The 20,628-nt window shown below is 36.0% G+C and overlaps 2 protein-coding genes across 13 annotated transcripts in view; one reads left to right on the top strand and one right to left on the bottom strand.

The window, feature by feature from the left end:
* Rundc3b (RUN domain containing 3B) overlaps positions 1–4,370 on the top strand; it is a 201,850-nt gene extending 197,480 nt beyond the window's left edge. For all 4 annotated transcript variants that reach the window (XM_074064842.1, XM_074064840.1, XM_074064839.1 and 1 more), the window contains one exon: positions 1,947–4,370. In XM_074064842.1, coding sequence (XP_073920943.1) covers positions 1,947–2,092 — 146 coding nt within the window. In that variant the 3' untranslated portion in view covers positions 2,093–4,370. The remainder of the gene's footprint in view (positions 1–1,946) is intronic.
* Positions 4,371–14,566: 10,196 nt separating this feature from the next.
* Positions 14,567–20,628, bottom strand: part of Slc25a40 (solute carrier family 25 member 40) — a 50,573-nt gene continuing 44,511 nt past the window's right edge. For 3 of the 9 annotated variants that reach the window (XM_074064829.1, XM_074064828.1, XM_074064834.1), the window contains 2 exons: positions 18,309–18,389; positions 15,755–17,960 (listed from right to left, as the gene is read on the bottom strand). In XM_074064829.1, the coding sequence (XP_073920930.1) occupies positions 17,848–17,960; positions 18,309–18,389 (194 nt within the window). In that variant the 3' untranslated portion in view covers positions 15,755–17,847. Of the gene's footprint in view, positions 15,720–15,754; positions 17,961–18,308; positions 18,390–20,628 lie in introns of those variants that run through there. The other 6 variants (XR_012445168.1, XM_074064833.1, XR_012445167.1 and 3 more) reach the window with 6 other exon arrangements.

The raw sequence follows: 20,628 nt of genomic DNA, 5'->3' as shown, positions 1-20,628 counted from the left end.
TAAAAGATTCAGGGTTAAATTTGGAAAGACTGTCCAAAGTAGTTGTGTCCTTAGAGCATTTGGGAAGAGAGCTAATTTTGGCTTAAAATGGGTCTCCAAGTTAAACATTAAAAGAGTACTTAAAGGGCTGGGGGTGTGGCTCAGTGACAGTGTCTTTGCCTAGCATGACCCAGACACTGGGTTTGATTCCCAGGACCACAAAACCAAAACCAAAAAAAGTGCTTAGAACATCTTTATACCTTTTGATCCTAGTTATGATAAACATTTTTAATAGAACTGTAACAACTACTCATTCATATCTTTTCCTATCACCATTACATTTTCCTGCATGTTACTAGTCAGCCCAATTATGAAATCAGCAGAGTCATGTTTTCTTACCTGTTTTACAAAGGAAAGAATAGGCTCAGAGAAGATGCTCTGCCTAAGGTCACACAGCTAAAATAGACATAAGTGCTATCTTGCATCCTAGTACAGTTTCACTGATTATTTTTCATTAATTATATAGTTATTTAATGGGGCTCTGGAAATGTAACAATGAACACAACAAAGTCCATGTCCTTTCTCAGAGTTGGTAGTCTAATAAAAGAGAATACCTAGTATTCACAGCGTGACAAGGTGAGATAAGTACAAAGGACTGTGGGACACTTCAGAGGGGCTGTTTGAAATGATACATCATATTCATAACAATACATAATATTCATGACACCTAGCTCAGCTTATACTTCTGTAACTGAGTGAGTAAAACCTAAGTTTTTTGTCCTTTTTTGTTTTCACTCTTCTTTGGAAACCTGCTAGTTTTCAAAGACCTTACTTGCCCCAAATCAGCCACTTATAGTTAGTATTTGAACAGATGGGTTGAAACTCAGCTTTGGAAAGAACTTATTTTTCCTCAGCCTGAAAACATACTTCTACCCTTCCTCCTTCATGATTTTGTGTAAGTTTAGCACTTAAGAAAGTTACTAATGTGCAGGGGACACTGAGTAGATAATTGACAAGTGAATAAAGTCTCTAAATATCCAGACTTCATATTGAGTGGATCAATCCAATCTGACAAGGATCAATCTGCTTCTGATACATTACTTAACCTAACTGTGGGTTTCCCAGGATCTCTCTGGCCTGAGCACTGTTAACTGTTATTTAGTTGAGTTTTTAATTATTCCTTACTAATCAATTAAACATGATGATGTTTGTTTAAAAAAAAAAGGTAGCCAGGCACTGGTGGGCCACACCTGTAATCCTAACTACTCAGGAGGCAGAGATCAGACAAATAGTTCTTAAGACCATATCTTGAAAAAAAAAAATCACAAAAAAGAGTTGGTGCAGTGGCTCAAATGGTAGAGCAGCTGCTAAGCAAGCATGAGGCCCTAAGTTCAAACCCCAGTACCACCAAAATAAAGAAGCTAAACTTTAAATTTTTGCTATAAAACATAGTATCTCAAGTGTCCATTATTTAGAAGTTTTAAGCAAAACACAAATAACCTTATGTGATATTTTTAAGGCTTTTGTTGAAATTACTGAATATATCTTCAGATACAGATCTTTGAGTCTTTAGATATTGTTAGATACAAATTTTAGCTGCACAGTTAAGATATTTTCTTTTTTATTTTTGGTGGTGGTGGTGCAGGAGTTTGAACTCAGGGCCTCACACTAGGTAGGCATTCTGACTACTTGAGCCATTCCACCAGCTCTATTTTTGTGATTTTTTTCTTTTCTTTTTTTTTTTTTTTTTGAGATAGGGTCTCACGAACTAATTTGCCTAAGGCTGGCTTCAAACCCACATCCTCTTGATCTCTGCCTCCTGAATAACTAGGAGTATAGACATGAGCCACCAGTGCCTGGCTTACATATTTTCAATATCTTATAAATTGTGGAAGTTCCTAATATTTTCAGGATCTTGTTGTATCATTCTTGTAGGCTATTGATTGTTGTTTTACCCTAATTTTCAGGTAAAGAAGATACTCCCTCACTACTTGGTCTCTGTGGGTCTCTAACATCAGTGGCAAGTTACAAGTCTCTAACAAGTCTTAAATCTAATGACTACCTTGGAAGTCCTACAACAGAGATGACAAGTCCAGGCCTCACTCCATCCTGAAAAACTTTCCATGAAAGCCAAAAGTTTCTATATTGTAAATGTTCAATTTACATAAGTTTGACTGCTGGGAAGACCTTTGAAATTTTATATTGTTCTGGTACATGTCTGGAATTCTATTGCTTAGAGAGTTCAGTCCACTCTATGTAAACTTCTGAGGTAAAAACATAATGGTCCTGCTATTTTTCTTTTAAATAATCTTGTATTTGTCACAGGAAGTTTAAAATTGAATAGGCTTTTAAAAACTTTCAAAGATTCTCCAAATTGATAATTAATTGCAAATTGTTCATAGTTATTATTCAACTGATTTTTATATATTTATTTAAATGTATCTTAGTGGCCAGAGACTGAGTTCAAGGTTTTATTCCAGAAATGTAAGCTAAGTATTTGCTTTCACTCCTTTATTCTATGATTAACTTTTCAGAAAAAGACAACTAATACATTTAATTTTTGCATTAATTTTTTCCTAGGTTCTAATGTTTAAATGCCACGTTTTGTATCAGGGGAAGGTTCTCAGCTATAGCTTCACAGTGGTTTTTTAGTTTTTCTTTAACACTTACCATTCGGTACCAATTTAGCATTTTATAAATTTTGTGGGAATGTCTTTTTAGGCAGTTACTAACTTAATTTGTAATGGTTATAGGGGAAGTAATTTATATGCAGTAAAAATGAGTAAATTTATAAACTTTGCTTTCCCAAGATTTTTTTTAAAAGCTTATCAATTTTTAAATGTGATCAGGTATGCCTAAAAGTTGGAACAACATTTCAAAATATAGAACAGATGTTGAAAAAGTGTTATATCAGGAAAGATTTCAAGTTCAGTTAATGATTTGAGAAGCTTTTAAATAAGGATCACTAGAGTAACCACCATATTTAACAGTAAATATATGTCTGACATACAGTGCTATTTCTGTCTCCCTTGTGTGCAACAGCAGTGAATTTTGTCATGTATGTTTTATAGCCTTTATCATTATGCCATAATCTCATTTTAAAACTGATGTTAATGTCAAAAAAACCCTATAATTCTATAGTTAAATTAGTTTTTTTATACAGTCTGTATTTTAAAATCTTTTTGCAATTTTTGAAACAGCTACATTTATCCCTAAAAATTCCACCATATTGAAAATGAAAATATATGAAGTATATTTCTATAGTAAGTAATACGAGGATAACATGATCAGTTGTGCCAAAGAAGTTTTGTATGTTGTTTATATTGAAGAGGCCACAATACTTATCCAAGACTTCATACGGAATTTTGTTTGTTAATAAACATTACTTTCATATTAGGTTTGACATATAGGAAGAGTGCTCGTCCTAAAACATTTTTTTTAGAACTGAACCACCACATTCATTGTATTAGAAATGTAGGAGTATAATGGTTCTCCGTAATATTAGAGCTTAGCCTCATAATTTGGAATATAAAATAAGCAGTAGTAACAAGGCCCATTTTATATGTGAGACAGCCTACAGTGTCATTTCAGGGACAAAGGAGGCCTGGAAGTCCTTCAAATAATTTATCTTAGATGTGCCAGAACATACTCAAGAGCTTTTTTCCTTTATCTTAGGGTTTTAATACTTACAGAAATGCAAATATTCTTGAGCAATGGTACTTTTAACCTGTTCTCAATTCTGGATACCTTACTAAAAGCAGGGTATTCAAAACAATTTTTAATCAGCATGGGGAAAGGAGGGAAATTATCAACTGAAGATAGTGGAAACTTTTAGAGGATGAAGTAAGGAAATGAGTAAGGAGGGGGAACTTTTGAAATTTTAGGCTGGCCTTGAGCCCTACTGCTGCTTTCCTAAGAGTTCTTAGGAGATGTTTAAATGCTTATCACTCATGATCTAATCTCAACTGACATTTATGATCCTTTAGGAATTAAAAAATTGTTTCCACACATTTTTATAGTGTAGAAGGAAATTCAGAATTCCATAACTGGTAAAATTTTTCAGATTTGTCTAATGGAAGCAGTAAATTTGTGCATGTAAACATACTGCTAACTGCAGATTTAAACGACATCCGAGGATCGTGACTTTTCCTCCTTTCTTGGAGCTCTTGGTATAAAATTCATCTGCTACTGTGAAATTCAGATTTCTATATAGTTCATTTCACACTAGCTAGAGTAGTTTGCAAATGTTTGCATGAGTAAACAATGTCTTTATCTTTATTTTTTACAACTCACCCAAAAAAGAATGCTGAATTATGTCAATATTTCTATGTGTATTTTGTTGCCGTGATGTACTATACTTGTTGCATGTATATTAAAGATTTTGTACCATGCATTATTGGTCTTTTTTTCTTGACCAAGAGTTACCTGATTCAAGTTGTACACTGAACTTTTGTTTTAATAAATGTGGTAAATGGTGGCAATTATTTCACACCTAAAATACTAAATGAAAGTGATTTGGAGTTCTTACTCCAAGCCAAATTAAGTACTCTATTTTTTAAAAATATACTTATGCACCACATGACATTTCACTGAATGACAGTGGTTCCATCAGATTATAATGGAGTTGAAAAATTCCTGTCCTCTAGTGAAATCAAAGCTTTTGTAATGCCATGGCTGATAAGAGAAAAATTCTGAGGTGTCCTAAATTTAATTACAAGGACTAAACAATGGAGGGAGAGATAAGCGAAGTTCATCACAGGCAAACTGATGCAGGCAGGCAAAACCCAACAAAGACTATTCACATTCCTGAAAGTACGTTGAAATCTTAACTTAAATGCCATCACTTCTGACCACAAGGGCCACCATGCCCTACTTAAGTTTAAATTTTCCAGACTATTAACCCCAAGCAATCCAGAATCAGCAATTACATTTCCTTAGAGACTGCCCAACCACCACAAAGTTTTCCCTGCTTTGGGTTATAATACCCCTCTTTAGCCAAGATAGGGTCAGTTTTTGTTATGAAAATACTGTTCCCGCTAAGTCTACTGGACATGTTTCCAACTGCTATCTACTCTTGCTGATGTTAACTGTAGAAATTTGTTCCAAGATCTGGTCCTTTTTCTGACTAGTATCTGTCACAGCTCAGTAAACTCTTTTATTCCAGAGATCCCTTGGTCTCAGGTATTTTGGCTTAATATGTTTTGAGGGCAGCAAAAGGATCTTTTTTTTTTTCTTTTTCTTTTATTATTCATATGTGCATACAAGGCTTGGATCATTTCTCCCCCCTGCCCCCACCCCCTCCCTTACCACCCACTCCGCCCCCTCCCTCTCCCCCCAACCCCCTCAATACCCAGCAGAAACTATTTTGCCCTTATTTCTAATTTTGTTGTAGAGAGAGTATAAGCCATAATAGGAAGGAACAAGGGTAGCTATACAGGGCATTGACTCACATTGATTTCCTGTGCGTGGGTGTTACCTTCTAGGTTAATTCTTTTTGATCTAACCTTTTCTCTAGTTCCTGGTCCCCTTTTCCTATTGGCCTCAGTTGCTTTTAAGGTATCTGCTTTAGTTTCTCTGCGTTGAGGGCAACAAATGCTAGCTAATTTTTTAGGTGTCTTACCTATCCTCACCCCTTCCTTGTGTGCTCTCGCTTTTATCATGTGCTCATAGTCCAATCCCCTTGTTGTGTTTGCCCTTGATCTAATGTCCACATATGAGGGAGAACATACGATTTTTGGTCTTTTGGGCCAGGCTAACCTCACTCAGAATGATGTTCTCCAATTCCATCCATTTACCAGCGAATGATAACATTTCGTTCTTCTTCATGGCTGCATAAAATTCCATTGTGTTTAGATACCATATTTTCTTAATCCATTCATCAGTGGTGGGACATCTTGGCTGTTTCCATAACTTGGCTATTGTGAATAGTGCCGCAATAAACATGGGTGTGCAGGTGCCTCTGGAGTAACCTGTGTCACAGTCTTTTGTGTATATCCCCAAGAGTGGTATTGCTGGATCAAATGGTAGATCAATGTTTAGTGTTTTAAGTAGCCTCCAAATTTTTTTCCAGAGTGGTTGTACTAGTCTACATTCCCACCAACAGTGTAAGAGGGTTCCTTTTTCCCCACATCCTCGCCAACACCTGTTGTTGGTGGTGTTGCTGATGATGGCTATTCTAACAGGGGTGAGGTGGAATCTTAGTGTGGTTTTAATTTGCATTTCCTTTATTGCTAGAGATGGTGAGCATTTTTTCATGTTTTTTGGCCATTTGAATTTCTTCTTTTGAGAAAGTTCTGTTTAGTTCACTTGCCCATTTCTTTATTGGTTCATTAGTTTTGGGAGAATTTAGTTTTTTAAGTTCCCTATATATTCTGGTTATCAGTCAAAAGGATCTTCTTGAAAGGAGCAGAAGAGTGTGCGGTTCCTTCAGGCTGAGTACAGTGCCACTCAACAAAGCAAGGCAAGTGGCTGCTGTTTGACTTGTTTGAGGCCCTGGTTTGGAGCACTAACACCTTTGTGGCCCTCACACTCAGGCTTTGTTCAACCTGTTTTGGGTCACCCCTAAGTGACTGCCTTTGACACCTTAGCAGAATTGCCAACCTGGAAAACCAGTGAATTGTTGAGGGGATGTCTTCGATTATTTATTTATTTATTTTGTGGTACTGGGGACTGAACCCAGGGCCTTGTGCATGCTAGGCAAACACTTAACTACTGAGCTACATCCCCAGCCCCAAATTTGGTATTGTATTTGTGAGGGGACACCCTCCAATTTGGTAGCATATCTTTGAGGGGACGCTCTTGAATTTGGTATCACAATTTTTGCTCTTTAGTCTTGTTAGTTTGCTTAAAATACTTTGAGCCCATAGTGACATCTTGTGGTCTTTTGAGGTACTTACAATTTGGATTTGGCTGCTGTCACTTAAAACCAACAAGGTTAACTATATTATTCAAATAAAGGTAAATTAAAAATTTACTCTGAATACGAGACAAACTGCTTCTTACAACCTTCCAAAGGAAGTTTCTGAAAATTCTGCAGAAGTATCTAGTCATTGTTTGCAATGTGTAGCAGTCTCATAGAGCTTCCTACCAAAGAACATACACCAGTCCTGGGTTAGGAATGCTTCTGGGTCACCTGGAAGATTCATAAGGGCCCTAAGCATCCTGACAGTCTCGGATGTTCAGGGTCCTTGAATTCCCATAAAAGAGTACCCAAATGACCCACTCGTGACACTTTAGGGAGTGGCACGGCAGCACACTTCCATCTGAAGACATTGATTTTCTCGCCTTGGCTGAGAGAGTGACTCTTACAAATGAAAATTCTAAAACTTCACTGAGCTCCTTTCAGGAATGCTGGCGAGTACAGTCTAAGAAATGTGGAGCAGAATCATGAATTTTTTTTTAAATCAAAACAGGTTAACCTTACTAGGGGTGACATATCTCAGCAATCTTCAAAATTTGCAATCTAGATTAGAGTCAAATGTACTAAAAAATTAGAATAGGAAGCTTATTTTAACTGGTGACACTAAAGCTAAGATGATCTGCAGACTGTGACACTGCTTCCCTGCAAGGTTCTCTTTCTAAAATGACTGAAATCTATATTTATTAAACCAAGAAAGCTTCAGAGAGCTCTAAAGGGGCTTTCTCTAATTATTAATCTTTCCATCACACTTACCTCTCTTCCAGAATCTGGAAACCTAAAGAAAGCTACATAAAGTACTCAAAAGGTCACAGCCCTCAGATGAAACAGACATAAGAAATGCTTTCTTTTACCCACTCTCTAAGGGCTATGCCCTAATGTCAATAGTTAAAGAAAACAAGTTTCTGGGCATGGTGGTATACTTCTGTAATCCAGCACTTAGGTGAGAGGCAGGAGGATCACAAGTTCAAGGCTAGAACCAAAACTGTCTTTAAAAACAAGGAAGCCTGTGGCTCATGCCTATAATCCTAGCTACCCAGGAGGCTTGAGGCCACCCTGGGCAAATAGTTCATGGGATCCTATCTTGGAAAAAACCCATTACCAAAAAGGGCTGGTAGAGAGGCTCAAGTTGTAGGCCCTGAGTTCAAGCCCCAATACAGCAAAAAATAAATAAAACAGTCTGTCAAATCATCTCCAAAACACAATTTTCTGGCATTTTAGGTGGCTATTTTTAAACTCTTTGTAAAATAAACTTATAAGGAAACGTCCATCTGTACAACAAGCCCCTTCTTTGTTTGTCCTGTTTTGTTTTTTTGAGACAGGGTCCAGCTAATGTAACCCAGGCTGGTCTTACACTGCAGCATGTGCCACCAAGCCAGGTTCTAAGCCTCACCACCTTTGACCATTTTGTTTTAACTAGGTCTTTGCCTATACCCTTGTAATGGTGTTTAAGTCTTTGAGATGTAAATTTTCTGCCTAGTTCCATGGAAGACTCCTATCTTTGGAAGTGCAGATTTAATGTGGGATAACAAGGACTTGGAAGCTGGGCTCCCAGTGGCTCAAACCTGTAATCCTAACTAGTTGGGAGGCTGAGATCAGGAGGATCCAGATTCAAGGATAGCCAGGCAAATAGTTCTCAAGATCCCATCTTCAAAAATCACCAGAGCAAACTTAACTGAAGGTGTGGCTCAATCAGTAGAGCACTTGCTTTTCTAGCACAAAGCCCTGAGTTCAAACCTCAGACCCACCTGCCACCCCCAAGAAAGGACTTGGAAGGTATCAAATTGAGACTAACTAAAAGCTAAACAATTTTTCTTCATTTCTGTATTTTTATATATGTCTGTGTATATTTTGAATGTTATTGGCTACATGTACGCTTATGTCTATACATGAGTTTGTATATTAGTTTTCAAGGTACCAAACTGACTTAAACATATGAGCACTCATAAATAAAATGAATCTAAATGCTTTTTAAAGTTCACATGACTAGGGAAAATAGTAAGTAAATTAAGACTAGTTTAATATTGTTAGTTTAATGAAAAGGCAGCTGTGTCTTCTGACCAAAAAAATGCCTGTGTAATTAACTGTAGGACTCTCTTCCTTAATTCTCATGCTGGGAAAATGGGCAATGGAAATAAATCTGTGAGGATGGCTAGCCAGCTTTGTTCAATGAAATTTTCATCACCAATTCACACATAATTGTTTGAAAGCAGTCTTTTCTATCAAAGTGTGTGTTGCCATTTTAATTACCTGCATTGTTTGTAGTTCTGGGTTCTTCCAGATTCTTTCTAAGCCCCTTTGCCTGCGAAAATTGCCCTCCATGCTGTGTATCTTAACCCCTCCTCCATGTTCATATAGAATTTCAGTCAATCTAGAAGATTGTGAACTTTTCATCTGGCACAGTCCAGAGTAAGAGGCAGGGCCAGTCCTATCAGGAATATAAGGAGGGACAGACTGCCCTGCCCCTTTGTGCATGCTGTGTCCACGTGCCTGTGCACCCTTCTGCAGAAGTAAATTTTGCCTTGCCAAGACAATTCTCTATTTCTGGGTCTTCCAATTATGACTCCAGTGGGCTTTAGGGATCTTATTTCTAACATAATTGTAAGAATGCGCAATTTAGATAAATGCAAATGGGGTGTTTAAAAATGAACTCTTTATTTCAAAAATGTTTTCCAATAACTTGAAAATCTTAAGTAATGCTCATTAAATATCTACGTTATTTCTAAATAAGTTAAAATTGTTAAACATCAATTAATAAACATGAGTTTGAAGGGGTTTTGTTTTTTTTTTGATGGTACTGGGGTTTGAACTCATGGCCTTGTGCTTGCTAGGCAGGCGTTCCATCACTTGAGTCATGCCCCCAGTCCTAGAGTGTATGTTTTTGTTGAGAGAAAAAGTAAAGTATTTTGTTCTAAAGTAAAATGACTGGTTACTTGATAGAAATTTCTAAGATACATAAGAGAGGTGTAGGGCAAACTATGGGTCTGGACAAATCAGGAAAGGCTTGAGGAAGTAATAAGAGTTATGGAAAGGAATGGATCTTGTGGAAGATCTACATGTGATCAATTTGATGAAAATTCTAAGTTATTTTAGTAACTATGTTACCAACTCAGGTCCAGAAACTCATCCCAAAGAAAAACAACTGTTCCAGAGACAAGTGCTTAGGAGAAAGAGGGAACTTTGCTCACAAATCAGCTTCTGAATTCCATAGAGTTGAGAGGTTACAGATATAGGACAAGAACATAGGCTAAGAAAGGGAATATTCATGTCTTTTCTGAGAATAGGTGGAGATCTTCCAGGAACCTAGGTACCACCTCTTATCACTCCTTCCATGGTCTAGTGTTTCTATCATAGCAGTTGGTAGATTCTTTAACCAAAATGAAGACTAGGCAAGTCTTATTTTAGTTCTTAATAAAACATTTCTCAATGGTCAATGTGTCTACATATAGAACTGAGTAGAATCTGAACCAAAGTTTAAGGGTAGCAAAGGAGACAGACACCATATGAGACAGACATGCCAAGAGTTTTTATCCCATTTCAATCACCCATCAGACATATACAGGCCCAGGGGAGGAGTCAGTATTTTTAATAAAAGCAGTCTTCAAGTCCCTTAAAAGTAACCTATGCAACTATTATCATCACAACTCACAGATCAGAGGATGTTACCTATAGCAAAGCTAGTAGGAAACTAACTGTATTGTCCACCTGTGTGACCTCCAAAATTAGTGATTTTTAAGTCAACTAAGCAAATGAAGCTAGGCTGGGAGCATAGCTGCATGATAGAGAATTTGTTTAGCATGTGTGGTATCCTGCATTTGATCCCCAGCACCAGAAAAAAAATGTTTTTGGCCTCACACATATTAGGCAGGCATTTTACCACTTCAGCCACACCCTCAGCTCTGAAAAAAAAATTTTCTGCTGTATTCTCTTGCCCTTCTGTAATGTTTTTATAAATAGCTATAATCCTAAAGTGTTATGTCTTCAAGGAGATTCATGGTAGGGATGAAAAAGAACTCTGACAAGTACGGGTTTCCATTAACTTTGGACTAAGTAAATTTTTTCCAAAATTCTAATGAAAAGCTCATGAGTTTCTGAGCCACCAACACAAATGGGTCAGAATAAGAACCAATTACATGAGACTGCTAAAAAATGTTGTGGGTTTCTATTACCTTTCTGTTTCAGCCTAAACCTACTGACTCTGAAATTCACAGATTAAAAAGACAGGCCAAGTCAACAAACAGGCTACTTCCTCTCCTTCAATTCCTTGGGAGAAACATTTCTTCACATGAAACCTGACCTTTACCCAGTCCTACTTAAATTGGTGCCATGCTCTCTGCATTAAATTCTACATAGATCCAGTCGTCCCTCTCTCAAAGTACTAGAAGTTTAAGTCGTAAGGATTAAAATACCTTTCAGATGTTATTTCTTTACAAACCTATAGCCTTTTTTGGAAATCTTCTTTGGGACTGATACTCGAAGCTTTTTGATTAAGTCTTTCTGCCCCATGTATTTATTATTAGGCTGAGATTTTCAACAAATACTTAAGACCCCAGTAAGTTTTTCTCCTAAGGGGAAATCTTTTAACATTGGATTCAATCTCCTCAGCCAAAAGTAATGGGAACATAATGAAGGAAACAGTACTTTTATTTGTCCTCAAAATTAACTCAAAGTATCTAAACTGATGATGATCCCTTTTGACCTGAGCTGAAAGACCTTCCCAAAGCTTCCAGCACTGGTATTGGAAGAATTCATATGACACCTCTTTGGGAAGCATAGGTTTCCCCTGACTTTGAAGTCATAACAGAAAGACCTATGAACCTTTTCCCTTCTTCCCCTTGTAGTCCTATACTCTTTAGCCACAAAAGGGGGGAATTCTTTTTTTTTTTTTAAAGGTGGTACTGGGGTTTGAACTTAGGGCTAGGCAGGTGCTGTACTACTTGAGCCATACCTCCAGACCTAAAAGGGGGGAATTCTTAAATATTCTCAAGAATTTAAGGCTATTAATAAAACTTACTCTTTAGTAAAGCAATCTTTTTTACTTTGGCAGAGATCATCTCTCCACCTCACACAATCTTACCTGGCAATTTTGTGGAAAAGACATCTCTATAAAAATGCTTTACAACTCACTGGAAAGATCTGTCCAGGTCAAACTTGAGGTAACTGACTCCTGGTACCATGTTTCCTACCTCAAAAAATTAACCCACTTGAATAGTTCAGCACTCCACTACCAATCTCAAGCATCACATGACCAGGAAGAGAAGTTGCTATAGTAATTTTGTTTTTAGGAATATTGTTGATTTTTACTGTGCTATACCACAGTAGTCAGCTTTCTTTGTTTCTATTTCAAGGTATATATTTATGGCATAGGGAGTAACCCACCTCAGCAAATGAGGGCTTATCCCTGCTTTAGATAGCTGGCAGATAGGACAATGTTTTTTAGGTCATTTTCTCTTTACACAAAAATTCAAACTCAGTGAAGTGAACAAACAAGAGGAGCATGCTGATAGGTTACCAAGATGATCAGGGCAAAACAGAATTGGTTTCTCATCCGCAATGTTGGAGTTTAAGTAAACAGAGGTATGGTAACAAACCTTTCTGCCACCATCAATCCAATAGCAGAAGATGCTGCCAAAAGTATCGCTGTCCAAGAAAGGTCCCAGCTATGTAAATCAATGGACTGAACTGCAGCCAACATTATGCTTGCTTAAAAGATTGAACCAGCTACCAATTCCTTTCCAGAAGAAACTGCTTCCTAGAAAAAAAAACTCTGGATGGTGAGTAGCTGGGTTCTCTCTTACACACACGCACCTTATTGCCCATCATTGGGTAAAAACAGGTCTCACCATTATTATCTATGGTTTTCCTCTGTGGGACGTGATATCCTAGGAATGAGTCTGCCTAGCAACACAGATATTCTCAGAATGTAAAGGGCTAACTGAACATGATAAAAAAAATACACATGCATTCGTAAGTGATGCATTCCCCTCCCCTAAAAAGGCAGAAACAACAAAAGAAATACTCTTTGAGTTTCTCTAAATTTAATTACATGGGGGTAAAGGATGAAAGGAGGCAGATATAAGGGAAATTACTCAATTAAAAGCTTGTATGCAAAACCCAACAAGACTGTTTCATATACCTGAATGTATGTTGAAACCTTGACTCTTAAATCCCAGCTGACCTTACATTGTTTATGTATAAACTTCCCAGAGTGCTAACTCCAACCAATCCAGAGTAAACTATACTTCTCCTTGTGGACAGCCCTCCTATCCCAAAGCTTTCTCTACTTTGTGTGATACCTCCCTCTTATCTACAGCCAAGGCAGGTTTAACATATGCTTCCCCAAATTTTTGTTGTATAAATACTCTGAAGTTAGGCACCAGTGGCTCTGGCCTATAAACCTAGCTATTCAGAGGTACAAATAAGGAGGATGGTGATTCAATGTCAGCCCTGGGCAAAGAGGTGCCAGGACTATCTCAAAAATACCCAACATAAAAAAAGGGCTGGTGATGTGGCTCAAGTGGTAGTGCCTGGCTAGTTAAGCATGAGGCCCTGAGTTAAAACTCCAGTTACCACCAAAAAAATAGAAAAGAAACAAAAAAACAAACCAAAAAAACCCCACAACCACCTCTGAGTTCTAGGGGACACTGGTCTCGAGGGATCTTTGAGTTTGGGTTTAACATGGAACAGGACATTTTGTTTGTGGTGATGGTGATGTAAGCTGTATTAGTTAGCATTTGATCCCTGTGACAAATACCTGAGAGGAGAATTTAGAGAGAGGAAGGAAAGATGGGGAGGGAGAAGAAGAGGGGAATAAAGCAGAGATATGCACCAGGACAAAGGCTTAGTGACCTGCTTCCAGGTAGGCCCCACCTCTTACAGTTTTAACCACCTCCCAAAATAGCACCACCGGCTGGGGGCCAAGCATTCAACAAATGAGCCTTTGGAGGACATTTTATTTCCAAACTATCACATAGATCTACCCTGCCACTCATACAAAAGAAGAGCATACAATTATGTACAGTATCAAATTCTTGATAATAAACATACTATTACTTTTCTTCTCTTGGTGGTTCTGGGTTTTCAACTCAAGGCTTTACACTTGGCTAGGCAGGCGCAATACCTCCCACTTGAACCACTTCCACCAGCCCTATTACTGGTTTATAGATGTACCATACTATATTTTTATTTTTTAGTACACACACACAATGTCATCTGCAAACAGTGATACTTTGAGATATTTTCCAATTTGGATGTCCTTTATTGCCTTCTCTTGCTGATTTCTCTGGCCAGGACTTCCAGAACTATTGTTGAATAGAAGTGGTAAAAGCAGACATTCTTATCTTGTTCCCTGTCTTAGAAAGAAAGCTTTCAGGTTTTTAAAGGGGAAACAGGATTACCTAAAATATCTTCAAACAGTAATCCTTGGCCACAAGAATTAATCACAATGGTTCTAGGCCAAGGTTGATGAGATAGCTGGGCAGATGCCCTTGAGGAAGTATTTTTGTGTAAGGCTGAGGTTCTGGCAGTCTTGTATAATAGTTACCAGTCAATTGCATGCGAGAACCCTTTTTTCATAATCTCCCAACTTTTTTTTTGTTAGGTTTGACAGAAGCTACTCCATTTCGATTCTGACAACTTTCAAAGTTCTAATGAGGCAAATGACAAATTTAATTTAAAAAGCAAGTAAACTCTTTTTATTTAAATCACTTTTATTAGATTTACATACAAGTTTCCAGTGATTTTAAATGTATTCAGATTTGCAACAGATGAGGCTTTGCTGAAGTTCCTAACAATAGTAAAATGTCTAGATTTTGCTGAATTAACAGTGGATTACCTCTGAAGTGTCACAAGGCCACTGTGAACATCAGGATTCATAAAGTCTCAATAAATGATGACAGTTAAAAAATAAAAGCAGTTATTTTTTTACTTAAAAAGTTCATTGGGAAAAGCACTAAAAGTGATACACTAAAGTAAATTTCCCTATATCCCTAAAATTTGTGCTCAAGAAAAAGGGAAGGGGCTGGTGAAGTGGCTCAAGTGGCAGAATGCCTGCCTAGCAAGTGTGAGGCCGAGTTCAAACCCCAGCACCGCCAAAAACAAACAAAAAAAGAAAAAGGAAGAATGTATAGATAGATAGGTAAATATAGATATGTAGTTAAATAAGCATAGTGAAGTTTGTAGAAAACAAAATTTAAACTCCACATCTACTTTTTTTAAACAGTCAAATGTGTACTATATTAAAGGTTGCAATACTTGAATATTCAAGACATGTATTCTTTAAAATCTTACTCTATAAGTAAGTATATGATATGAAATTTAACATCACTTTAAATTAAAAGAATTAACAATGCTTCCTTTAGAAGCACTACCAAGAAAACTGGTATAGGCTGGTAGCAAATATTGCAATTCCTACAGCATACATATTGAAAAGTCTGGTAAGCCCATATGGCTGAAAGTTAAATTTATCTACTGAAGTGATGTGAAACATGAGGATATTCATTCATTTTTTTACTAGACAGAACTTTGGGAGAAAACTTACAATTTTTAGCCGTTCCATGGACTGTTTATCGAAACACTCTTTTAGTATAAAAATGAAATTATTTTTAAAGTACTAATTAAAGATTCTTTATGACTTAATTATAGAGAAAGTTTCAATTTGGCCTTCTTTTCATCCAGATAAACTGCATGTAAAATGTGTTAGGAAAACCAGTAGGCAGCTGGGCATGGTGGCACACCCTACAAATCCCAGGATTAGGGAGAATGATGTAAGAGCATCGTCAGTTTGAGACCAGCCCAGGCATACAGCAGCAACAGACTACATAGCCTAAAAGAAAAGAAAGAAACTACTAGACAATCAGATTTATTTAACTTATTTTATTCATAAATAAGAATTTTCTTCAAGTGCAGTGCTAGGGAGTAGAGGAGATGGAAACCTTTCTGGTATTCATAAGTAATATTACACTGTTTTTTGAGAGCTCAGTACTGAGACTTTTGCCTTTTCCTACCAATAAAGTGAAAGGAAGCATAACAAAAACAAGACAAATTTACTACTGTTGAATAGCAATGTTTAAAATAAACTTCATTTATATATAACATAGTATAACATTATGCTTTTATATGAAACCATTTAGATAGAAACACAATGATAATTTCAAGTGAGCATAAATATTTTAATAGAGATATTAAGAAGTCATGAATACTTACATGGTTATATAAATTCTAAATCTGAGGTAAATCAACACAGGGTAAAACACCCAAAGTTACATATAAACCCTACATCGTTTATTTCTGGTCAAACATGTAAAATGCTTTTCTACTATAATACAAATTGTATTAATTTCCCTACCATGCCACAGATGTGTCACCAAAATATATTATGCTTCCTTTAGGAAGGAAAATACTTCACATTTTCATACACACACAGAATGCAATAAAGTGCTTTTTCTGAAAGACATGGATCCTGGGAAAATCAAACAAAAATATAAAAAATATATCATTTTCTTGTCCTGCCATCTTTTTTTTTAACCTGGTACTAGGGATCAAACCCATGGCCTCATATATGATAGGAAAGCACTCTACCTCTAAGCTACATCCCCAGCCCAATCATGTCTTTATCTCATTCCTACATAAAGTAATGAGCTAACTTACTTGGTCACATACAATGTGTTGATGCAAACATCCTGTTAAGTTTTTTGGTTTATCACATCAATATGAGACAGTGTAAAATCTAGGGTCATTGTGAAAATATTTTGTGACTTTTATTAGTGTATACACTACCCTCTTATCCAAAATGCTTAGGACAAGAAGTGTTTTATGTTTCCAGTTTTTTTCAATTTTGGAATATCTGCATATACATAATGAAGTATCTTAGGGAGAGGACCCAAGTCTAAACACAGAATTCATTCACCTTTCTTATATACTTTATACATACATATGTAGTCTGAAGGTAATTTTATGCAGCATTTTTTGTCTGCCTGCATTTTGTGTGCCTTTACATGAGGGCAGGTATATAATTTCTACTTGTGGTAGCATGTTGGTGCTCTCTGGTTCAGATTAGGGAAGCTCAACCCATACTGGTTTCTTGTTAGAAAAAGTCACAGAAATGATCAAAAGAACTCCACAAACAATGATACTTCGATTACAAGTTGGCTAAAAACCAGAGGCCATTCCTATGCCCTGTTGACTTTTACTAGTCTAAATGCAATGTGGGTTTCCACTACAGACCCAAGTTTGAATGAAGTGAACATTTATTAATCTGTAAAAACTCCCTTTTTTATACAAACAGTACATAAAGTTCTTTAGTCATAAAAAATGGCAAGATCTGCATCACACAAATAATTATATATTGGGTAGTATAAAACAGGCTCACCTTTAATCAGAGAAATCCTGATCCATGTGAGATCGTAAAACAGTAACGATGGTGGGCGTGGGTGTGGAGGGGTGGGAAGTATAAATCCCTAATTCAAAAGAAATTAATGGGTAATATTTGGCAAGTGTGAGTAATGATGGCCTCTTACTATCTACTGAAATACCAAAATACCCATGTACGTGATTTAAATTAAATGTGCATAAAACTTGAATTTTGTCCTTCTAGACTGTATGTCATTCAGCACACAATTCAAAAAGTTCTGATGTATCTGACATGCTCACAGTAAGATTAAGTTACACTGAAATGTAGTTATCAAATTCAAGAGATTGCTTTCAATACTAATGAGTAATTTTCTTTTCTTTAGAAGAACGCTAAATGGCTGTGATTTCTTATCTTTTTAAAAATCTCCAAAAATAAGAAAAAAATTATTTTAAAATTAAGATTATGATTTAGAGGTAGAGTATAAATTGCCATTTAAGTATAGGGAAGAAAGACATAAAATCACTGTAAGAGAATAATGGTGAAAATAATTCTTGCCTAGTTCTTTTGGCTATGGTTATTATTTCAAGTTAAAATAGCATCACTAGAGTTGCTGTCTTTGAGCATTTTGTTTCTGGAAAAAAGTCTTTCCAAACTCATATGTGCTGATCATAATGGCACAAGCAGGAGCGATTTTAATCAAGCGAGGAATTAGGCCTGAAAAGAGAACAGGAAAAAGAACAAGCTTCACCTCATTTTTTAAAAAATGTAACTTATTTGACTTTACTGCAATGATCAAATTAAATGAAGTAATGTATTAAATATTGGTATCAAAGAACATATCAAACTCTCAATGTCAGCTTTAATTCCAGATTATATGGAAATTTTATCTTATTGTTAGTAAACCTACTGCTATCTAACATTTATATTAACATACAACAGAGATATTTAGGAGAAAATAATATAGAATGTTACCTGTAATTTCCTTCTGCAAGTAATTTTAGAAGGTGACAGATTTAAAACTAATTATTTAATTCAATGATTCAGTAAAGCAAATATTTTTACCTGTAAATAGTCCGGCAAACCCATTTTTAGCAACAATGTTCTTCATTATAACCCAGGTTGACATATGCAAAGGCATAGAAGCTAAATGTTAAAAGAAAAAATAATGCTATCATACATCACAATTGAATAGTTTCTAATACAGATAAAATGAAGTTGGATTTGACCAGTACATGCTGTATACATGTGTGGAAATATCATACTGAATTTCATTAAGATGCAAAACTAACACAGCAATAAAAATAATTATATAAAAGAATCTATACTATCAATAAAATAGTTTAAGTGAAAACATAGTAAGTACAGCAACCAAACCCAAGGAATAATTATTTTAAAACTGATTACAAAATATTTATGAATGAAATTTAACTTTTTTTATTGTTGTGCTGGGGGCACATTGTAACATTTATAAAAGTTCTTAGAATATAACATAGTTGAAATCATAACACCCCCCACACACACATCATTCTCCTTTATCTCACCTCCCCTCATTCCTAGAACAGCTTCAGAAATTTAACTTTTAAAGAAAGTTGATGACAAGAACTTTATACTGTAAGTTGGCAACTCTTTATATGTTTCATAAACAGGAAATCCTACAGTTAGTAAGAAACTTCTTAGTTTGTAAAGAAACTGTTTTATTACTTTAAAAGTCAATAATAACAAAACTAAAGAAAATAAAACATTTATTGATAATTCAAATATATTATATCGTAACAGATACAACTGAAGTCCCCTACACATTCCTGCCCCATCTTATTCTTCCTCTCTCTTTAGAGGAAACCATTTCCTTTATCTTCTAATATTTTTAGCAGTCCATCATCTTAACCACTCACCTGCTCCCTCTTATATTTAAAAAAATTTTTACAGTGAACATGTACATAAACAACGTATATCCTTACTTATTCTGCATCTAAACTTTATATGAATGTTATAGCACTGTGCATTTACTCATTCAATGTGCTTTTAAAATTATGTTGGTGAGCAAAACTATACTTTATTCATTTTAATGCTATATGGCATTGCATTATATAGATTATCACATTATACTCATTTTTCTGCCAAGGAACATTTAGGTGATATATAACTTTTTGCTATCCTTGTGAATATCCTTGCACATTGCAAAGGTTTCTCTAGGGACTATATCTGGAAGTGGGTCAGATGATTCAAAGGACATTCCATAAAACTGCCAGAATGTTTTCAAAGCATTTGTACTCATCATATTATAAAGGTTCTATAGCTACATAATAATCTGATTCATACCTACCCATATAACCCAATTCTTGCTGCCATTCCTCATCACTACTAAGAGTAAGGATTTTTGAAAAGCATAATCATTTTAATGATTCTTTTATTTGTATTTTAAAATAGTTTTAAATATTTACATTAATTCACAACTAAATTTACTGAAAGTGAAAATGTTTTAAGATTGATATTTACATAATAGTTCAGAATACTAAGTTTGGAGAAAACAAAATTTTATCTCTGAAAAACAGATGGAGTTGGGCCAAGTTTTTAAAAAAACTTGAAACTAGCCAGCTGTACTGGTGCATACCTGTAATCCCAACACTAGGGAGTAGGAATAGGAAGATCATGATAGTTTGAGGCCAGCCTGAGCTACACACAGTGAGAGACCCTGTCTCAGGGAAAAAAAAAAAAAAAAAGTTGAAACCATATAAATGATGCATTCATAAAAACAAAGTAAAGGTTTTGGGATCTGGCACTTCCTATACCTTATGTGCTTCTGACTGCAGACTCTCTTTTAGTGGATCTTTCAGGATTTGGATTGTCTCATTTATTGGTATACTTCAGCCTGCTGCCTGACCCAGAATAGGCAGTCAGTAATTGACTAACAGATAAAGAATTGAAGAAGTGGTTCAATGGATTCAGATGAAAATTGTATTCCTACATGGAACTGACCATTATGCCATATGCCAGTGCTTCATATTTTCTTTTTAGCTTAGAGATAGGGAATTTGGTATAACTGAGCTGTGGATGGAGGAAGCTACCTCTTAAACAGAGCTACATTTTTTCCTTTCTTTTTTTTTAATTGTTGTGCTGGGTGTGGGTACATTGTAGATTTACAAATGTTCTTACAATGTATCAAATATATTATACTTGAATTCCCCCCTTAAACTTCTCTCCCTCATTTCCCCTCTCCGGATTTCTGGAAGTTTCAACAAGAATCATCTTTGCATTTATATACATGTGTATACACTGTTGCACCATATTCATCCTCCTACCCCTTTTTCCACTTCCTGCCCCTTCCCACCAGTGCCAACAGCATCCCCAGCCTCCAAACCTGTTCTGCCCTCCTGTTCTGCAA

This window comes from Castor canadensis, chromosome 2 (genome assembly GCF_047511655.1).
Source record: "Castor canadensis chromosome 2, mCasCan1.hap1v2, whole genome shotgun sequence".
Lineage (NCBI taxonomy): Eukaryota > Metazoa > Chordata > Mammalia > Rodentia > Castoridae > Castor > Castor canadensis.
Note: the sequence above shows the minus strand (reverse complement) of the source record. Positions and strands in the feature narration are given on the sequence as shown.